The 12,524-nt window shown below is 48.5% G+C and overlaps 1 protein-coding gene and 1 long non-coding RNA gene across 2 annotated transcripts in view; one reads left to right on the forward strand and one right to left on the reverse strand.

Moving 5' to 3' along the window:
• Positions 1-7,394, forward strand: part of GRHL1 (grainyhead like transcription factor 1) — a 51,164-nt gene extending 43,770 nt beyond the window's left edge. Inside the window, exons 13-16 of the mRNA XM_076000541.1 lie at positions 1,389-1,480; positions 1,804-1,889; positions 3,806-3,870; positions 5,715-7,394. Of these exons, the coding sequence (XP_075856656.1) occupies positions 1,389-1,480; positions 1,804-1,889; positions 3,806-3,870; positions 5,715-5,829 (358 nt within the window). The 3' untranslated portion in view covers positions 5,830-7,394. The remainder of the gene's footprint in view (positions 1-1,388; positions 1,481-1,803; positions 1,890-3,805; positions 3,871-5,714) is intronic.
• A 191-nt stretch (positions 7,395-7,585) lies between these two features.
• On the reverse strand, positions 7,586-11,827 carry LOC142870009 (uncharacterized). Its single transcript, XR_012918527.1, has 2 exons — positions 11,634-11,827; positions 7,586-7,886 (listed from the first exon to the last, which is right to left on the reverse strand). It is a non-coding gene; the product is annotated as an uncharacterized LOC142870009 (long non-coding RNA).
• Positions 11,828-12,524: the final 697 nt, after the last annotated feature.

Raw genomic sequence — 12,524 nt, forward strand, 5'->3', positions numbered from 1 at the left:
GCTCTGATTGTCCCAGAATTGGTCAGTGGAGCCGTTCCGGCTGGCTCCTGGCCCCCTCTGACCTGGCCCTCCTGCTTGGAGCACGTCCTTATGCTCCGCACTGGTATTCCCCTTTTCCAGGCCCAGGATCGGCCTCTTCCCCAGGGAACCCTGCTCCCTTTGGTGGAGAATGGCCTTTAGATCCGGAAGTGTGGGCTCTGCCTTCCCTGCCGGGTGGCACCACTGACACGCCTGCCAGGCTCCCCACGCCAGCCTGCTCAACCCCACCTTGCCTGTCCTTCCTGGTGGCGCCAGGACTGAGTTTTCCCAGAAGGGAAGAGTCTTTGGTTTTTAAATCTCCCTTTTCTCTGGACACCGACCCATCCTCAGGAAAGCGCACAGGTTTGAGGAGTGTTTGTCCCTCGTTCCCCTCTTCCCTCATCATGATCCATTCCCGAGACTCGAACTGTCATTTTGGGGACACTCACCCAGGCGTGTTTCCGACTGTGCTTCTCTCTGAAGGCCAGGCCCTGCCGCCTCGATAGTTCTTAGTGTTTCAGACGTGAGTCCGACAGGCACTTCCGCTGGTGCCTGTCACGTGCTAGGAACTGGGGTGAACGGAGCACCCGTCCCTGAAGGGATCGTTCTGCTCAGGACCCAGCGTCCCTCCTTCATCTTCCGAGACTGACTCTCCTGTAGCTTCCTGACCCCTGACCCCCTCTAGCGGACCCTCCTCGGCAGGTGCTCAGAGCTGAGCTCTGCCCGGTCGTTCCTCCGCTCACACTCCCCTTTTGTTCCCACCGACGCTTCTGTGTTTTGGACCTTTAGAACCTTATGCTTGTCACCAGAGTCCTACAACTGGTTATTCTGCTCGTAGGTCTGGAGTCCCTCCAGTCTTGCCACACGCTCTAGGCACAGCATTCTGTCTCACCAAGCTGTCAGAGTCCCTCTTAGCTGTGACATACAGTCTGTTCTTCCTGAGAGCTGAACCTTCGAGGTGGCAGCAGTAGAGCCAGCCTCCCCTTCCATATCTGTCTTCCTGTGGGACGTTCTGTCTCAGCCAGCCCTGGCGTTTCTGCTCACGCCTCTCAGTGTGGGAAATGCCCTCTCCTTTAGCACCACCCATGCGAGGTTGTCTCAGAGCCTACTTCCTCCATAACATTTTTCCTGAAAAGAGGCATGGGAGTGTGGCAGGTGGCAGGTGGCAGGCGGCAGATGGCAGGTAGCCTGCGTGTGGCCCAGGCTAATGTCCAGGAGCCCCGGTGCAGTCAGTGTCTTTCCTCAGGCCTCAGGTTTTTCATCCACAAATCAGGAAGCTGGACCAGATAAAGAATGAAAGTCATTTCAAACCTAAAATCCAGTGGTGTGCCCTAAAATGTCCCTCACGGTGTGTTTTGGACTGCCTGCAGCTCCGCCTTGAAAAGGGGGCCATATGGCACGGAAGATGACTTTGCTGTCCCGCCTTCTGCTAAGCTGACCCGGGTAGAAGAACCAAAGAGAGGTGCGTTGGTTTACATTTCTTAGTGGGTTCTGAGTCTGTCAAAAGCATGAACTGCTCAAAGGCATCTTGCCCAGTTTCACTTTTTGAGATGTCTTCCATCGGACCAACATCTACCTTGAACTGGGCGTACAGCAGAGCTGAGAGAAGCTGGAACATGTGTTCCTTAGGACAACTTTTATATTGGCTCGTGCTTGTCGTCCTTGATGTGAATGTTTTTTATTTTAACCAGTACCCAAGATCTGTTTTCCTATTTTGCTCATGTGAATTAACTGCATCCTATTTTTCTTTTTTCACTTCTTCCTTCCTGGCTGGGGGTTGATTAGTGCTGCTCTACGTTCGAAAGGAGTCAGAAGAAGTTTTTGATGCCCTCATGCTTAAGACCCCGTCTTTGAAGGGCTTGATGGAAGCTGTAAGTAGAATCATCTCTGTAATCCCCTTTAAAAACGAAAATAGGATTCCACTGGAACAAATTTCAGCAGGTCCACATTCTGTCGTATCTTCGCTGGAATCATTGCCACTCAGTCCTGTCTGTTCCGCTGCATTGAATGGATTCTTGATGGCCTCTGAAATAGTTTAATTTTATATACTTGCTTAAAGGGAGAGTGCCATTTAGCAAACCATTTAGAACTTAACAAAAGTTATGTTTAATCAAATAAAATCTTGAAAACTTCGTACATAAAAATAGTAGCTCCTCAGTCTGCCTTTGAAACTCCTGATCTTAGGGAATTACTGAACTGGTGTCAAAACCTTACCCAGAGCATCTTTGAGAAAATTTAGGGGTGTAACCAGTGATGGCCATAAATCCTTCCTACAGGATGTCAGCACAGGGCTGGAGTGAATGATCCCATATTCCCTTTTAGGATACCAGTGAGCGAGGTGACCGGGAAGGACACTGCGTGGCTCCCCATCTTGGCTTTGCCCTATGGTAGAATTCAAGTAATCGGCACCATAGCCTGATGTTTACTGACCTCAGTCCCCTGGAGACCATAGAGATGTTTAAGCCACCAGGCAGATGCTGTGGCTCACACCTGTAATCCTGAGAGGCTAAGGTGGGAGAATTGCTTGAGCTCAGGAGTTTGAGATCAGCCTGAGCAAGAGCAAGACCCCATCTCTCCTAAAAATAGGAAAATTAGTCGGGTATGGTGGGCTGTGCCTCTAGTTCCAGCTACTCTGGAGGCTAAGGCAAGAGGATCGCTTGAGCCCAGGAGTTTGAGGTTGCTGTGAGCTAGGCTAATGCCACACACTCTAGGCCGGGCAACAGAGCAAGACTCTGTCTCAAAAAAAAAAATCTTTGAGTTCGAAGTGTGTGCATAACCAGGCTGGAAATGTGTCTCCCTGGCCCCTGACAACCATGGTGTGTTAGATTCATTTAACAAAACTTGATTCAGGGCTTGCTGTGTACCAGGCACTTTTGTAGGCTCTGGACTCACAAGAGTAAGGGACAGGGTGCTGGGTGGAGTCCGCCTCCCAGTTGGGAAGACAGAGAACATAAAGTAAGCACAAAAATTAAGACATCGTTTTTCAAGTACTGCCAAGGGTAGTGAAGAAGGGAGCGGGATGAGGGGTGTGGGTTTGGGAGCCACTGCGCATCTCTGGGGGGCCTGGAGCCCCAGGCGCCCCCCTGCTCACACCAGCTCACCTCTCCAGTTTCTCTTTATCTGGTCTCTTGGCGACCCTTTGTCATTTCTTACAAGGTATGAAACTCTTGATTATGGGGAGAGAGGAGAGTGTGAAAAAGAGGGAGAATCGCTGCATTATATGCAAAGTTATCATCCAGTGATACGAATAAAAAGGGCTTGCTTGGTAGGAGCACAGAGCTGCGAGTTGGTCTGAAATGCACGTTTTTAAAAGATCGGCAGGGACCTGAGGCTTAGTCTGCCGAGGCCCAGTTCTCAGCACTGCCTTGAACCTCACTCCACAGGGTGAGGTGAGACAGTGACTTTACCTCGAGAGTGGCTGGACAATCCCAAATAAAGTATTTGATCTAGACTGTTTGTCCTTGGAGTCATCCGCCCATTCTCTTTAAAAATCACCTCCGTGCCCTGAAAAGAAGACGTCAGAGTTTGCATGGGAGTGACATCACCGCGTCGTGGCCGCTCGCAGGCCCTGGTCCGGAGGGGAGGCCGAGGGCCCTTGAGGGACACTCGTGGGTCTTTCCCGTGTCTTTGTGTGTGCATTTTTTAAAAATAGAAAGTGACACTCTCTGTATATAATTATTTATGTATATAAATAATAATTGTACATGTATTAAACATATATAAAAAGATTGTTTGCTTTTGAAAGCCATGAAAACAGCATTTTTAGTTTTTTTATTTGCTCTTTCAGATCTCAGACAAATATGACGTTCCGCATGACAAGATCGGGAAAATATTCAAGAAGTGTAAAAAGGGGTGAGCAGCGACTCTGAAGCCCCGACACCCCCGGTGCCAGTTTGGCCCCCGGCGCCGGCCGCACACGTCCACGGTGCCCAGTCCAGAAGCAGCCGTAGAAACATGCTAGCATGGGGTTTTTCTTATAAATTATTTAGATAGAATTGATCTGCCTTCAAAGAGATCTTCTGGATTGTGTCCCAAGTGAAGTTTTTATTCGCTGTCCGGTGCGTGGCGGCAGTGAGCGGCTCCGTGCTCGGGGACGAAGCACGCTGGGGACAGCCGTAATCACACCCCCACAGTGAGCCCCGGCGTGAGCCAGCACCGCACCAGGCACTTCCCGAGTTGCCTCGCTGAGTTTTCATGTCATCTGTCCGAGGGGCTCACTGCGCCCTCAGTACTGGTTTGCAGACGAGGCAGCTGAGGCCCAGAGGGCGGGAGAGGCTCACCCAAGGTTGCGCAGCCTGTTACAAGGTGGAGCCGGGATTCAGGTTCAGCCTTGCCTGCCCTGAAGCCTTTGTGCTTTCTGCTCTGCCGTCCTGCCCTGGGCCGTAGTTTCAAGTTGTATAATGTTGCTTCTTTGTCCAAATATTTTACTTGTCTATGCTGTTTGGCATGGATAAGCAGGGGATAGCATAAAAATTTTTGGCTTAATTCTAAAACAAATTCTAACTGGAATTTTCTAGATAGGTCTAGTTGAAAGAGTTGAACTTAATAGTAGTTCATTCACATTTGGGGGATAGGCCGGGCACGGTGGCTCACGCCTGTAATCCTAGCACTCTGGGAGGCCAAGGCAGGTGGATTGCTCGAGGTCAGGAGTTCAAAACCAGCCTGAGGGCCGGGCGCTGTGGCTCACGCCTGTAATCCTAGCTCTTGGGAGGCCGAGGCGGGCGGATTGCTCAAGGTCAGGAGTTCAAAACCAGCCTGAGCAAGAGCAAGACCCCGTCTTTACTATAAATAGAAAGAAATTAATTGGCCAACTGATATATATATAAAAAATTAGCCGGGCATGGTGGCGCATGCCTGTAGTCCCAGCTACCCGGGAGGCTGAGGCAGAAGGATCACTCGAGCCCAGGAGTCTGAGGTTGCTGTGAGCTAGGCTGATGCCACGGCACTCACTCTAGCCTGGGCAACAAAGCGAGACTCTGTCTCAAAAAAAAAAAAAAAACCAGCCTGAGCAAGAGTGAGACCCCGTCTCTACTATAAATAGAAAGAAATTAATTGGCTAACTAATATATATAGAAAAAAATTAGCCGGGTATGGTGGAGTATGCCTGTAGTCCCAGCTACTCGGGAGGCTGAGGCAGTAGGATTGCTTGAGCCCAGGAGTTTGAGGTTGCTGTGAGCTAGGCTGACGCCACGGCACTCACTCTAGCCTGGGCAACAGAGTGAGACTCTGTCTCAAAAAAACAAACAAACAAAAAAAAACAAACTTTGGGGATAACTTACCAGAGAAGATAATTTGTCAGGGAAATGGGGCTTCAGGTCATGTAATTAACTTTATTCAGTTGCTTTCCAAAGCAGGACCAGTGAAATATTCCTTGTATGGATTTATTTTGTTGTATTATAATAAGTACCATTTATAAAGGACTACTGCATGCCAGATGTAATAATACATAAGCTAGTATTTTTGGTATTTTGCTGTGATACAAGTGCTTGTACTCAGTTCCCTCCTTATTTAATTTTTCTCAATCTTATAAGGGGGGCACTATTATTGTCCCCATTTTATAGATGAGGAAGTAGAGGCTTAGGGAGGTTTAAATATTTGCTTCCTATGTCCTAGCTGGTAAGTGGCAGAGCTAATGTTGGATCTAGGTGTGAGTCCAGAGGGGCGGGAACGAAGTCGTTTGTCTGTCTGTCTTCCAGGATCCTGGTGAACATGGATGACAACATCGTGAAGCATTACTCCAATGAAGACACCTTCCAGCTGCAGATCGAAGAAGTGGGGGGGTCGTACAAGCTCACCCTGACTGAGATCTAGAGCCGGAGGGCCCGCAGCCCCCATGCGATCAATGAAGGTGTCACTAGATCTTACGGCTCGGCGAGCCCCGGCTCCCCAGTCAGCAACCTCGTAAACACAGGCGGTGACAAGGGAAGGGATTCCTTTCGAGTTGGAGTTGGAGCTGCCTTTGGCTTGGAGATAGCGTTTAATTTATTGCATTGGCGTTTTTCAGATGACAGAGAAATCCTTATACCACTGTTTGAATTTTCTGATATATTTAGGATTAAAAGTGAAGAATTTGTTCCAGGATTTAACAGAGCTTCTGAGAACCTTTAGGATATCTGCTACATTATTTATCAAAATACTGGGATAGCTGCCTTGTCCCTGCACTATTGGTGGGCCCGCTCGCTGGTGGAAGTCAGGAAAGCAGCAGGCTTGGCTCTGAGGACGGGGCGCCCTCGCCTGGACTCCGCGTAACTCCACTGCCCCAGGTCCCTGGGCGCGCCTGAGGGGTAAAGGGCTGAGTGCTTTCTCCCTTAGCCTCTCACCCTCCAATAAATGTTTACTAAAATAGGGCATGTTACCGAAATCTTCCTTTGCAACTTTCTTGGACATATCAGCTGCCTTTCGTATGAAGAATTTACATGGGTTACAGTAGGAAATCAGTTAAGATAAAGCTGCATTGTATATAAGTGCAATATATATTTGAAGGTCTGTGTCTGTAAATGTGTACATACATGTCTTATATAGATATATAATATATAAATACGGTGTCTTGTGTACATACAGTGAGGATATGCAGTAAGATCTGCCTTAAAGAGTTTCTCTAGACAAAAGGTTAAGTTATTTTTGATAATGTATACCAACTGGATAGAATTCCTTGCTTAGTGGAACCCACTAAAAACCTGTTTTCTGTTGTGTTTTCCCAAACACAAGCAATCATTCCATAGCATAGCAAAACCTCAAATGACACATTCTGTTTGCTATGGAGAATGTTATCATTTGGATTTCTGCACTGTTTAACCAATGAAGAAAAAGGACAGCACTGCTGTAATTCATGTCTGTTGTATATGCTGGTGTCAGTCAGAGGCACCTACATAGAGTGAGCACACAGTAATTACAACATACACATTGTAATGATTGTGCACCAAGTGATACAACTCAAAACGGAGTTCTTCCTAATCTTCCTGTTGTAAGAAATGGTCATTTTATCATGTTCAGAGCCTTCAAGCTTTATCTTTGATGTTAACAATTCTAGAAAGCATTCACAAATTTAGAAGACTATATTACCATGGCAGGGGAACATTTTGTATACATGTTTAAATATATTAAAATACTAAAAAATGTAATTTTATAACAAATAAAAATCACGGGTATCTTTAGGTTCAGGGAACTAGAATAGGTCATTTATATAAGTAGGATTGATAGTGACATTCTTAGGTTAGAATATTCTAATGAAGTATGTGAACTAAGTTACTGGTTTTCTAAGATAAGGTATGGGATATGGGTCACATAACTTTTATATTTTGTTTTGTGAAGTTGATTTTGTCTTATTTTTAATTGTATCATTGAAGATGTATTTTAAACTAAAGGGATTAAATTTTATATGTCTATTTCATAATATGTCATTTCCTATTATTCAATTTGACTTTATATTTTCATTAGTGAAACAAAATTTGAGATCTTAAAATATTGGAACACAAAGGGATCTCATCTCCTTATAGCACTTTGCCTTATTTTCTTTCTTTTCTTTTTTTTGTCTTTTTTAAGAGACAGAGTCTTGCTCTGTGGCCCAGGCTAGAGATTTTACATGTTACAAGCTCAGAAATGAGTCTGGGCTGGACTTGCATCGGCAGGTCACGGAGCAGACTGGTAGGGAGGGAGCGTCCGGTTAATGACCAGCCATCACTGAAGCAGAAGTCCTTAAGAGGCAGTGGCCCGCAAAAGGGTGGTTTCAGGGGGACAGCAAGCCCTGGTTGGGAAGGTCTCACGGGATGGCTGAATGGAAGCCCTGCCCACGGGAGGAAGCTGGGCTAGGCCTTGGCAGGACTGCTGACCAGCTGCACTTGAGTTCCTCGTTCCTGTGGCCCCATAACCTGTGAGGGAAGCAGTATATTATTACCATCCAACCTCAGCCATCTTTGCATCCCACTGGAGGTCACCCAGGCAGTGACACAAGCAGGCTTTGAAGCCCACCTTCTGCACCCTGTCCTGCCACTGCCCAGGGCCCAGGCCCCTGGCAGGGGACAGATTATTTCCTCTTGTGCCCAACTCTTCTATCTTAAACACACCTCCTTGGTCCCCAACCCCTTCAGCCATAACCCGCTTCAAATCTTTGGACCAAGTTATGTTTTCTAGAGACAGGGTCTCACTCTGTCACCCAGGCTGGAGTGCCGTGGAACGATCATAGCTCACTGTAGCCTTGAACTTCTGGGCTCAAGCAATCCTCCCACCTCAGCCTCCCAAGAAGCTGGGACTACAGACGACTGTTATTTATTTTATTATAAATGCAATGGATGCTAAAAGAGAATTATAATCTATTAGAATGAATGCTAGAGTTTCATAAGAAGATTCCTCTGGGAAATAAGTTTCCCATCTCCCAGTCCCACTCCTCAGAGATAGCCACTGATTTCTCAGAGGATGTACAAGAACACTTTATGCAAATCCAAGCATACTGTTCATACCATTTTGCAAATAGGGTCACACTATTCATACTCTTCTTTGCAGGTGTTTTTGTTTATCAATATTGTTTAGGCATGTTCACTTTAATCACTGTATTATATTCCATTAGACTTTGTCACCTAAACTGTCCACTGGAGGACACCCAGGCTAAGTCTGCATTACAAACACTGCTGCAGAAAACATGCCGGTGCACCTGCCCCTCCACACTTGTGAGGTGAGAGGCTGTAAGGCAAATTCTTAGCAGAAGCGTTGCTGAGTCAGAGCACACATCCAGTTAGTATTCTCTAGATACCGCCAAATTGCAACCCAAAGTGAGCCCGTTTACATTCCTACCAGCTGCGCGTGCGAGGGCCGGTCTCCCGGCATCCTCCCGCTGTGATCTGTACTCCTGTGCGTGAGTGACACTGAGCACGGCTTTATGTTTATGGGCCACTTGCACCTCCTGTGGACTGTGTTTCTGTCCCTAAAGTCCCTCACCCACTTTCTCGCTCCTCATGCCCTTGAGTGCCTGACATCCATGCTTTTGTTGAACTCCGCACTTAACACTCACAATCTCCTCCATCCTCGTGTTTCGCAGGCAAGACTTGGAGAGGTTCAGGAGCCGCAGTGCTGGGAAGAGACAGAGGGTACCAACTCCAAGCCTCCTTCCTTTTCCACCCTCACGTGCTGCTCCGGCTGGAAATGCTCTTTCCGCGGTTACCAGTGCCCTAATTGCTTGCCTTTCGTCGCTCTAGGACGTTAGACAGGACAACTTTTTAGATCACTTCAGCTTTCATGGCAGGTAAATCGGCTAGGATTAGGTGGCGAGAGTCAGAAACCACGCAAACTGGCTGAACACTGGGAGGCGTGCGCGGAGAAGTTCAAGTTGGCGAAGCTGCGTCCAGGGGCTTGAGGTCCCTAACAGCCTATTTTCTTTCTCTCCTTTTTCTGGGGGCTTCCTCCGGATTCTCGCTCTCCTTGGGCTCTCAAGGTAATTGCCAACAGTTCCTAAGACTGTCCACGCCTGGTTCTGTGGCCTGGGTTCTTACAGTGAGCTAACTGGACGCATTGTTTCTAGCCCTGGGCTCCTTGACTTCATTCTCAGGCTAGCAGCTGTGACGATCCTTCTGAAATACAAATCAGAGCCTGCTGAAAGCCCCGCAGTGGATCCCTGCTTCGTTCAGAGTAAAAGCCAAGTCCTCACGGTGTGGACAGGACCTGTCCCCCTTGCCTCCGACCTCACGTCACACGGTAGCTGAAGGCACCGCGTAGCTGGTCTGCCGAGGTCACGTGACGGAGACAACGCTCGCAGGTCGTAAAAGCCACCACGCCCGACTCTTGGTTTTCCATTGCCCAAAGCCGTGGTGTTTGCCCAATCCCGGTCACGTTTCCAGGAAGACAGACTCCTGTTTTACGGGCGTCCTCGGACGTCAGTGGTGTGCTAACGACAGGAGTTAAAGGCTGAGTCTCGGGCTCGCCCTTCCCCGTGTCTGTTAAACGCCACCAGAAGCAGCCTGCTTCACCTGGCCGGGCCACCAGCACACCTTCGCTGTCCTCGCTCAGGGCCACCTCAGGGCCAGCCCAACTCTCCAGCCCTATGTCAGAGTCTGGTCTGTGGGGACCTTGGTCACCTTTCCATGCCGCAGGGCGTCAAGGCAGTCTACCCCACTGATGGCCGCGTGTGGAAAGGACCTGGTGAGCAGGAAGTGTGTCTTCCGTAGACAATGTCAGGATCTTACACGTGAGTCAGCAGAAAACCAATCCCGCAGAAACGCAGGGGCTGTCTCAGTAAATCTCGAGGGGTCCGGCCACTGGGGCATGTAACGTATCCATTCCGAGGTGGAGGACAAGTGCTGCCTGGTCCCCCCACCCCAGCCACTCCCCACCCCTCACTGACCCCCGCCATGCTCTCCAGCCTTCCTAACCTGCTCTACTTTTCCCGTAGCATTTATCACTTTCTAACTTGGTATACATCTTACTTGATTATTATACTTTTTGTTCACCATTTGCCTCCCTTTGCTCGAATGTTCCCTCCATTAGAACAAGTATTTTTGTCTTACTTGTTCACTGACAAATCCATTTGGCTTGCAGAAAAATGGCAGGTACATTGTAGATACTTCTGCCGGCATCTCCTACCGGCCCTGCTGGGTCCTCTCTCCAGCCCTCTCCTGGGGGAGGCTCGCCCGTGTGGACCACGCCAGCCCGTGCAGGCCGGAGCGAGACGTAGGAAGGGAAAGATGGAGGTCAGGGTGTCATGCCCCGGCTCCCCCTGGCCGCCTCACGCCGGCTGTTCCTGCAGCTCACCCTGCCTCAGGTGGTCTCCAAATGACCTTCCCGCCAGACACAGGTAACCACTTCCTCGTCGCTTCAGGAATGAACTGCCTCTTGCTGCAGGTTAGGACATTATCCCTGTAGGTTCCCCTACAGTTCCCTCTTGGTAAATGTCCCTGCATGAATAATCGCTTCCTGAGTATCCCATTCTGAGTGTGCTGTCTCCTGTTGCCACCCTGCTCGATACAATGATAATTGACTTTCGCTGACCGACTGACTGAACGAATGGGTACAATGTTTGCGAGATGAATGAATAAGAGATGGCAGCCCGGGCACGGTGGCTCACGCCTGTAATCCTAGCACTCTGGGAGGCTGAGGCGGGAGGATTGCTCGAGGTCCAGAGTTTGAAACCAGCCTGAGCAAGAGCAAGACCCCTTCTCTACTATAAATAGAAAGAAATTAATTGGCCAAATAATATATATAGAAAAAATTAGCCAGGCATGGTGGCGCATGCCTGTAGTCCCAGCTACTCGGGAGGCTGAGGCAGGAGGATCGCTTGAGCCCAGGAGTTTGAGGTTGCTGTGAGCTAGGCTGACGCCATGGCACTCACTCTAGCCTGGGCAACAAAGCGAGACTCTGTCTCAAAAAAAAAAAAAAAAAAAAAAAGAAAAGAGAAATAAAAAAGAGATGACAGCCTAGGCTCTCTGAATCCCAGCTCTTCTTTCTGAACATTCTTTCATACATTGCAGCTGAAGAACTCTGTTATAATATGCTGAGGAAGACTATTCAACAATTTTTAGGATGGTAATATATTTGGTGAGTGGGTTTTCTCCTAGTGATTAGGAGAGAAAATTTGGCTTTCTTTCCCTGAGATATCCCCAACTGCCGTCCACAGGCTCAGCTGAGTGTACCTGCAGGGAGACAGTGTCCGGACCTGTGTGGATTTTCCTTTCTGACCTCTGCTCTTTTCAGTGCATGATTTTCGTATTAAGTCCAAAGCCCAGATAAATCACCTCACACGCCAGAGCACACAGCCCGCTGAGTTCTGGAATCATCCAAGGTCATCAATGACACAGTTACATCACGATTATCTCCTGAGTCACTGCATGACCTGGTTTCTTTGTCTTACTAAAAAAGGGCACATGTGCTTAATTTTCATGAAAAACTTAAATGATAAAAACTAAAATAATGTGAGATAGTTGTTTTTTTGTTGCCTAGAAGTTTTGAGGGTGTTTCCCCTTTCTTCGTGGCATACATATGTCTAGACCTCAGCTGTTCCTCAGGGAAATAGTTGGCCAGGGCAGTGCTCAGGGCTCCGCTGGCCTGTCGTCTAGGAGGGGAGGATCCCGTCCTTGTAGCAGGAAGCCGCAGGGGGAGGCATGATCCCTCTGGTCCCCAGAGCATGAAACACACAGGAATTCATCATGCAGACAGCTCACCAGCGAGCCAATACGAGGAAGGGGAAGAAGGAAAAGTGCGGAGACCCACTGAAACAAATACATGTTTTCCTTCATAAATGCTCTCTCCAAAGAACCCAAGCAAGGGCTGAGGGCCTGTAGGACCCGGCCTGCCTCTACCCCAGCCTTAGGCATCTAAACCCAAGTGTGGTAAACGATCTTACGTGCCGACGTGACTGGCCTAAGGGAGGCCCAGATAGTTGGCAAAACTTTTCTACGTGTGTCTGGGAGGGTGCTTCTGGGGATGTTGCAGCAATGTGTACACCTAGTGCTATAGCACTTGACCAGGGAAAGAACCGGGAGGCACACGGAGAGTCGGAGAACAGCCTTTATTCCTCTGGCAGG

This window comes from Microcebus murinus, chromosome 3 (assembly GCF_040939455.1).
Source record: "Microcebus murinus isolate Inina chromosome 3, M.murinus_Inina_mat1.0, whole genome shotgun sequence".
NCBI classification, from domain to species: Eukaryota; Metazoa; Chordata; class Mammalia; order Primates; family Cheirogaleidae; genus Microcebus; species Microcebus murinus.